Here is a 7756-nt window from a genome sequence, read left to right as displayed (position 1 = left end):
CTGCTTTTCCAGCTGAAATCTTCTCTCTGTGCATGGCCCGTTCACTTCCCCAACAAGCAGCACTACAAATAGAATAACTGTCATGTCAGCTGGGGGAGTGACAACAGATGGAGCTCAGAGACTGTCTCTGTGCATAGGCATAAGCCAGGCAAGGTGCTGGGGTGATGCAGCACCATGAGGCTGGGAAGACTTGTTCTCTGCTTTGCAGTTTCTGAGAACAGGATGGAGTGCTATTTTGCATGGCATTTGGGAAACAAGTTACTTAAGACATTCTTACAGCCCACAGGAGAGATTTGATGTCTCTGCATTAAGATTCCTGGCTAATTTGAAAGTGAAAAATTAGACCTTCTCTTGAGTGAGACGGGAAGGAGTTGAGTTGACCATCCATCAGGAAACAGCACCTCAAGGACTTCCTGCATACACACGGAAAGTCTTATTTCATAAGTAGTATAAGTAGAAAAGTGAGAGTATACAACCCACCAAGGAGCTCTGTACAAAAAAGATGGATTGCTTTCTGGAGGTGCATAAATTACTTTTAGGGTGAGCATGAGCAAAGGCTGAGCAGAAAGCATAAGAGAAGAAAGGCTTGAAACAGGGCTCTGTCCAGAGGTGGAGGCTTGGAGTTTACCAGCACCAGCAGCCTGCATGAGGCATTTAACAGTGTCTCTGTTCTCTTCTCCTTCTCTGGCCCAGTATATTGAGTCTCCTGATGTGGAAAAAGAGGTTAAGCGTCTCCTGAGCACAGATGCTGAAGCTGTCAGTGTCCGTATCCTTTTAGGAGAAAAAAAAAACTCAAGTGGGGGACAGGACACTATGTGTGACCTCGGGGTTGTAGAAAGGAGAGACAAGTTAAGCTTTGTGTGGGTGTGAGAGACTGGGAGATAAGCAGACAAGAGGCACTGACGTTTTTGGAGCTTCATCTTTGCCTTGTTCAAAGCTCATTGTTTCTTCATGGTGACCTTCCTTGCGGACTATACTGTTGTACTGAGCAGGAACTTAAGTAACAGCAGAGTAGTCATCACCAAAAAAGGGGGTGGGGTGGTTTGTCCTGGATATCCATAGCTGCAAGGCCAGACTTGTTGGAGCAGCAGTGACTTCCTGCAGTTTTTAGCATTCTTTGTCATACTGCATCTTTCATGTTCCTCTTTTTCCCTTGACTCATCTGTTCCTGCTGTCAGGCTGGGAGGTCATTGCTGAAGATGAAACAAAAGAAGTAGACAACCACGGTTCACTCACCAGCCTGGACATCTCCTCCCCAGGGATGTCGGGACATAAGCAAGGCCATGGCTCCTCAGGTGCAGTGGGGAAAGCTGTTGTTTTCTTTCTAGCCACTAAGTAATCAGTTGGGCCCATTGTCTCTGGGCTAAGTCCTAATCAGAGCAAAGGAAAGAGGGTATTGAGACAGGCACTCTGTACTGGTGTGGTCCCTGGCAGGCAACGGGTGCTGAAAGGTCATCAGCTGTGGTTTTCCTCTTCCCTTTTGCACCCCCCTAGAACATGATGAGCTGCGGGAGATATTTAATGACATCAGCAGCAGCAGCGAAGATGAAGATGAGAGGGATCATCATGATGATGAAGACCTGAACATCATGGACACTGAGGAGGACTTGGAGAGGCAGCTGCAGGACAAGCTGAATGAGTCTGATGGGCAGCAACAGGAGAACGAGGGGTCCAACCAGATAGGTGAGTGGGTGGCAGAGTACAGCAGAATCACCGCGGTGCCAGGCAGGCTGCGCTGCCCAGCTCTGCTGCTGCTCTGGATCTGAGCTCACTCTCTCTTCCAGTCATGGGGATCCAGAAACAGATTGACAGCCTGAAAAGTAAACTCCAGGAGACCCAGGACAGGAGGAAGCGCCAGGAAGATCTCATCATGAAAGTGGAGAACCTAGCCCTGAAGGTGAGAGCTCTCCTGGGGTTTCTTCAAGTCTTCTGCTTAGCACTGCCTTGCCATTAGATCCAGCAGACTGATTCAGCTGCTGCCCTGGAAAACCCAGGGGCCTTTGCCTGCTGGGTTAAAAATAATTGTGGTGTGACCATACAGACTGCAGCATTTCCCCATGGAGGCAAAGCAATCCATGAAACTGTAGAAGATAAGGGGGCTGGTTGTCAGTGCAGCTTGGGGCTTGCTGCACCATTTGACATTTTGTGCCAGCACCCATTCAGTTGAGAACACATTGGTAACTGTGGTGTGGCATGTTTGCTCTGCAGACCCGTCTCCAGGCCATGCTGGATGAGTTCAAGCAGCAGGAAGAGCGAGAGAAGCAGCAGGTGAGGAAGCTCCCACAGTGGAGTGGGAAGGACTGGAGCATGACATGGTTCTAGGCTTGGCCTCTGACAAAGTTTCCTGTATCTTGTACCACACCAGCTGCTTTGAACTCCAGTGTTACAAGTCAGGTGTGGTTGTACCTCATCTGTACTTGCATGGAGCTTCCTAAGGCACAAGGAGGTATAGGAAATGGGGTTGACTGCAGCCTTCCTTCTGGAGGAGCAGTGAACCAAAACATGTCTAGTCAGCAGTCCAAGGCTGCTAGGATTGCTGCCTGGGATGAAACATGACATGGAAACCCACTAGCTCCCATGTACAAGAAGGGCAGTAGCTGTAGGGTCTTGGCAGATTTCCTGCCTGGGCAGCTCTGCTGAGTTTCAACCAGGTACCAAGGCAGGAGGTTCCCACTCCCAGGTTCCTGTTGTGCAGCTTCATCTTCTGGGCAGTGCTGAGTTCTGGCCCAGAGGTGCCCAGTCACGGGGTCCCTGCGATGTACAGGCAAAGCAGCTGCTGGCAGAGGTGGAAGATCCACAGATACACAGAAGTGCTTGGGCTGGAGCTGCCAGGAGTCCCAGCCATGCTTTACTGTAATGCCTCATTCCCTCTTCCCAGATGACGTCCCTGCAGGAGCAGCTGGAGTCCCTCATGGAGAAGTGATGAGCGGGCCTAGGTCTTTGTACCTGCAAGCAGAGCTGGAAGTGTTGCTCATCTGCCATGCTGAAGTCTTTGCTCTAGTCACACACCTCTGCTGCCAGATGTGCTGCTGGGCAGTGCTAGAGGCTCCATGTCCAGAGCTGCTTTCACATACATTGTGCTGGGCTTGGCTGAGTGGAGCTAAAGAATTGGACTATGCCTGTGAGAGCAGCCAAAACACTGGATTTACTGTAAATATTCAGCACCATTCTCCCAGAGGGGTTTAGTTCTCCCTGGGACAGTGCGGTGCAGCTTTCTGCATCTTCTTGAGTCTTGGACTTGATGGACTGTGGCCTGGTAGGAGCTTGTTCTTGGGTTTGGGAAATGCTTGTGTCTGCAACCCAGACTCAATAAAGTACCGTTTCCAACCGTGTTCTGTTCCTTCATGGCCTCTGGAGCACAGACTAGCACTGCCTCTTGCCAGCTTGTGCCTGACCACACACAGCCCCTGGCTGGTACTCACACCAGCATTGCTGGGCTCCTTTGCTGAAATGCTCTTTGTGTGGCTGGGTCAAAGGGAGACTGTGTGCGAAGGGGACCCTGCAAACTGTCACTCTATGGGAGGAACGAGGCCCTCCTGATCAGGGAGTTTCTTTAATTCCTCACAGACTAGGCAGGCAAATCCCAGATTAACCTGGCAGGGTGGGAAGAGGATTAGAAAGGCAGTTACGGAACGCAACAGAGGGCACCGCAGGCTTCAGCAAGGGTGTGCCACAGCAGGACGCTCCTCTCGCAACCCAAAGGGCAGAGGAAGGGGAGAACCCGGCTTCCAAGCTTTGCCCCCAGCACAGAAAGTGAAAGGCCAGTGGCAGCCCTGGGAGATGATGTGTGTTCAGGTAGTCGAGAAAGGGAGACACCCTGAGGAAGACACAGAGCTCAGGAAGGGCCAGAGCTCACCCATGTGCATGTGCCTGTGACCTGCTCCTGGGGACCGGCCATGGAGGAAACCTACCTGCTGAATGTGGAAGGGGTCAAAAAGAAGATTCTGCATGGAGGCCAAGGGGAGCTGCCAAAGTTGCAGGATGGGAGCAAGGTAAGTCGTCTTGGTTGTTACCCCAAAGCCCTAGGAGAGGGGGGTGGGTCCGACACTGCCATCGCTGCCCGTTATGGTTAGATTCCCTGCTCACAAGCCAAGCTCCAGGTCTATGGTATGGGGAGATCCCATCTCCAGGAGATCCCTCATAAGGGGGGTGCAGGAAGGGCTGTTTTGGGCACAGGCAGCCACATTGCCCTCACAGTGATGGCTGACATTGCCCACTGCCTTCACCTTGCATTGGTGCTGTTACCCGCCTCCTCCCTCTGTCCTGGGGCCATTGGACCTCAGTGGCCGCGATGGGTTCCTGGAAATCTGCCTCTCCTGATGTGTGTCAAACAGGAGCGAGGGGTGCCAATGGGGAGCTCTTGGAGGTTTCCAAGATTCCCCAGCCGGTGGGTATGGGCAGATCAGCGTGGGTTCCGCCAGGTCCTGGTGCATGCTGTGGGAGCTCTCTGCTGGGTTGTAAAGGGGGATCCAAAGAGAGCAGCAAGATCTAGCACCGATGGGCAGTAAGACGCTCCACCATCTGCTTGCTGTCTAAGACAAATGGGTAGGAGGCACAATCTCCTGCTGCAGATTGAGAGCTGCCAATCAAACCAGCACCTCACTAAGAGCAGGCTTAGCCCCGTGTCCTGGCCCCGTGGCAGAGGGATTCGGGGCTGGCGAGGGGATGGAGGGCTCTCGCTGTGGTGCCTGCCCCAGCTCAACACTGAGCTTTCTCCGGGGCAGATCACCTTCCACTTCCAGACACTGAAGGATGACTTTGAGCGGACGGTGATCGACGACAGCCGGGAAGCTGGCATCCCTATGGAGATCATTGTGGGCAAGATGTTCAAGCTGGAGATCTGGGAGACGCTGCTCAGCTCCATGAGAGCCGGGGAAGTGGCTGAGTTCTGGTGCGACGCCATTGTGAGTGAGGGGCCCTTGGGCGCCCACTGCCCTCCTTTCTGCGGAGCCAGGGCAGAGGACCATGCACCCCAGAGATGCTCCAGTCTTGCCTGGTGCAAGCACAGGCGGCATAGGTCTCACTTAGCCATGGCACCAGGGGGGCTACCCCAGAGGAAGGGGGTGCAGGATGGCCCCATGCCGCTGAGCAGGGTGCTCCCCCTCCTTGCAGCACACGGGCATGTACGCCCTAGTCTCTAGGGGCATGCGGAGGATCGCGGAGGGCCGAGACCCCCTGGAAGGACAGAAGCACCGCTGTGGCATGGGCAACATGTTTGACTACCACAGCACGGGCTATGACGACCTGGACGAGCTGCAGCGGACACCGCAGCCCCTCATCTTTATCATGGAGTTGTTCCGGGTAAGGGGGATGGAGGGGATGGCTGCCAGCGTGGGGATGGCCAGGGCAGGCAGCTCAGCTCCCACTGCCCACACAGGTGGAGGAGCCCTCAGCATACAAGCGTGACACCTGGGCCATGAGCAAGGAGGAGAAGCTGGCGGCGGTGCCTGTGCTGCACAAAGAGGGCAACCGCCTCGTCCTCTGCAAGGAGTTTGGGCAGGCGGCGGCGAAGTACCAGGAGGCTGTCATCTGCCTGAGGAACCTCCAGGCCAAGGTGAGCAGGACCTGGCCACCTCCTGTCACCCCTGCCTGGGTTTCCTCAGCAAAGCACTCCCCTGTGGGCCCTAGGTGCCCAGGAGGGGACAGCCACAGCTATGAACCCCCCACCATGGCTCCCTGGGGCAGGAGAAACCATGGGAGGATGGCTGGCTGAAGCTGGAGAGCCTGGTCACGCCGCTGGTGCTCAACTACTGCCAGTGCCAACTGGAGCTGGGCGAGTACTACGAGGTGCTGGAGCACACCACAGAGCTCCTCCAGAAACACAACGGTACTCATGCCCTGCATCCCATGCCCCCTGCTGTGCCCACGGCCCCCATGGACTCTGTCCTCTGGATCCCCCATCCATGACAATGCTCATCCCATGTCCCTCTGCCTGTGATGGTACCTATGTCATCTGGATCCTCATGTCCACTGCAGAACCCATGTCCCAGGTCCCCCTGCCCATGACAGTGCCCCCATGGCCCTGGTTTCCCCTGGCCACGATGGCACCTGCACCCCATGTCCTCTAGGTCTCCCTGCCCATGATGTTGTCCCACATCATCCAGATCCCCCTACCCACCATGTTTCCCCTTGCCCATGATGATCCCTGCACCCACGTCCCGTGGTGCCCACGGTGGTACGTGCATGGCCCAGGTCCCCCTCCTCATGATGGTACCCCTATCTACAAGTGTGTCCACCCCATGTTCCCCTGCCTATGATGGTACCTGTGTTCCATGTCCCCCTGGGTTCCCAGGGTGTCCAGCTCCTGTGCCTGGTGGCCCTGAGCTGCAGGACCCCCACTGGGGGCTCTCCTCTCCTGGCAGACAATGCCAAGGCCTATTTCAAGCGGGCGAAGGCCCACGCTGCTGTCTGGAATGAGCGGGAGGCACGGGAGGACTTCCTGCGGGTGGCTCACCTTGACCCCTCCATGGCGGCCGCTGTGAAGAAGGAGCTGAAGCAGCTGGGGGAGAGGATGAGGAAGAAGCACGTGGAGGATCGGAAGCGCTACCAGGGGCTCTTCCAGTCACCCCAGGGGCCGCGGGCCAGCAAGGGGCAGGAGAGCAGGGAGGTGGGTGACAGGGCGATGCTGCAGAAAGAGGCACCCCAGTGTGAGGTTGGGGTCCCAGAGATCCCTGGGCAGGGGGAACAGCGTGCAGGGACCAAAGAAGCAGAACAACCAGGGACTGACCAGGCAGAACAAGGGACCCCCCGGGCTGGGTGTGAAGGAGGAGCAGCAGCCCAGGGGCAGCCTGCGGGGGTGGAGGTGGAAGCAAGGGATGGGACAGGACTGGGGGAAGAAGCAAACCTGAGCACCTGTGGGGCAGAGCCAGAGAGCTGGGGAGCAGAGAGGGGGGCAAAGGGGGAAGAGGGGGAGGAGGAGGGGAAGGAGGAGCGGGAGGAGGAAGAAAAAGAGGAGAGGGAGGAGGAGAAGGTAGAGGAGAAAGGGGAGGAGGTGGAAAAGAAAGAGGAAGAAGAGGAGGAGAAGGTGGACGAGGAAGAAAAAGAGGAGAGGGAGGAGGAGAAGGTAGAGGAGAAAGGGGAGGAGGTGGAAAAGAAAGAGGAAGAAGAGGAGGAGAAGGTGGACGAGGAAGAAAAAGAGGAGAGGGAGGAGGAGAAGGTAGAGGAGAAAGGGGAGGAGGTGGAAAAGAAAGAGGAAGAAGAGGAGGAGAAGGTGGACGAGGAAGAAAAAGAGGAGAGGGAGGAGGAGGAGAAGGTAGAAGAGGAGAAAGTGGAGGAGGACAAAGAGGAAGAGAGCCCAGCAGCAGAGATGGAAAAGCTGGCTGTAGCGGCAGCAGGAGGGACAGAGGCAGCAGGGCTTGGGCAGGGGCTGGAGCAGGGAGCCAGTGGGGCAGAGGAAGCTGGCACAGGGAGCATGGCCAGGGCTGAGCCAGGCAGAGCCCCAGAACCGGGGTCCCCCAGCGAGGGGCTGGAGCCAGCTGAGGGGCCCCTGGAGCTGGAGGACGAAACACCCAGAGAGGCGCTGGAAGAGGGGAGCTGCGGGGAGCTGCGAGCAGGCAGTTGCCGAGAAAATGCTGGGGAAGGCAACATCCCCCGAGACAGCTTCACCCCTGGGGCAGTGCTCCAGGCTGGGCACTCCGGGGCAGGTGAGGAGCCAGGTGGAGGGACAGAAGTCCCCCCCTGCCTCATAGCAGCCAGGGAAGGGGGTGATGCACCCCCACGGCAATGCAGCGAGAGCAGAGAGCTCGGGGCCACGACC

General features: G+C 56.3%; 2 protein-coding genes across 2 annotated transcripts in view; both read left to right on the top strand.

Annotated features, from left to right (window-relative positions):
* TAF7 (TAF7 RNA polymerase II, TATA box binding protein (TBP)-associated factor, 55kDa) overlaps positions 1-2923 on the top strand; it is a 5173-nt gene extending 2250 nt beyond the window's left edge. The window contains exons 6-11 of the mRNA XM_009584541.1: positions 694-766; positions 1179-1295; positions 1495-1683; positions 1785-1897; positions 2209-2268; positions 2879-2923. Of these exons, the coding sequence (XP_009582836.1) occupies positions 694-766; positions 1179-1295; positions 1495-1683; positions 1785-1897; positions 2209-2268; positions 2879-2923 (597 nt within the window). The remainder of the gene's footprint in view (positions 1-693; positions 767-1178; positions 1296-1494; positions 1684-1784; positions 1898-2208; positions 2269-2878) is intronic.
* Positions 2924-3896: 973 nt separating this feature from the next.
* Positions 3897-7225, top strand: LOC104081837 (aryl-hydrocarbon-interacting protein-like 1; the record flags this gene model as incomplete). The annotated part of the gene is made up of 8 exons (XM_009584754.1): positions 3897-3992; positions 4725-4904; positions 5113-5301; positions 5378-5554; positions 5686-5827; positions 6363-6607; positions 6917-6967; positions 7019-7225. Coding segments are annotated over exons 1-8 (1287 nt in total), but the record flags the coding sequence as incomplete, so codon positions are not given.
* Between the last annotated feature and the right edge of the window lie 531 nt (positions 7226-7756).

This window comes from Fulmarus glacialis, unplaced genomic scaffold (assembly GCF_000690835.1).
Source record: "Fulmarus glacialis isolate BGI_N327 unplaced genomic scaffold, ASM69083v1 scaffold15670, whole genome shotgun sequence".
NCBI lineage: Eukaryota > Metazoa > Chordata > Aves > Procellariiformes > Procellariidae > Fulmarus > Fulmarus glacialis.
This window is presented reverse-complemented; position numbering and strand designations above follow the sequence as displayed.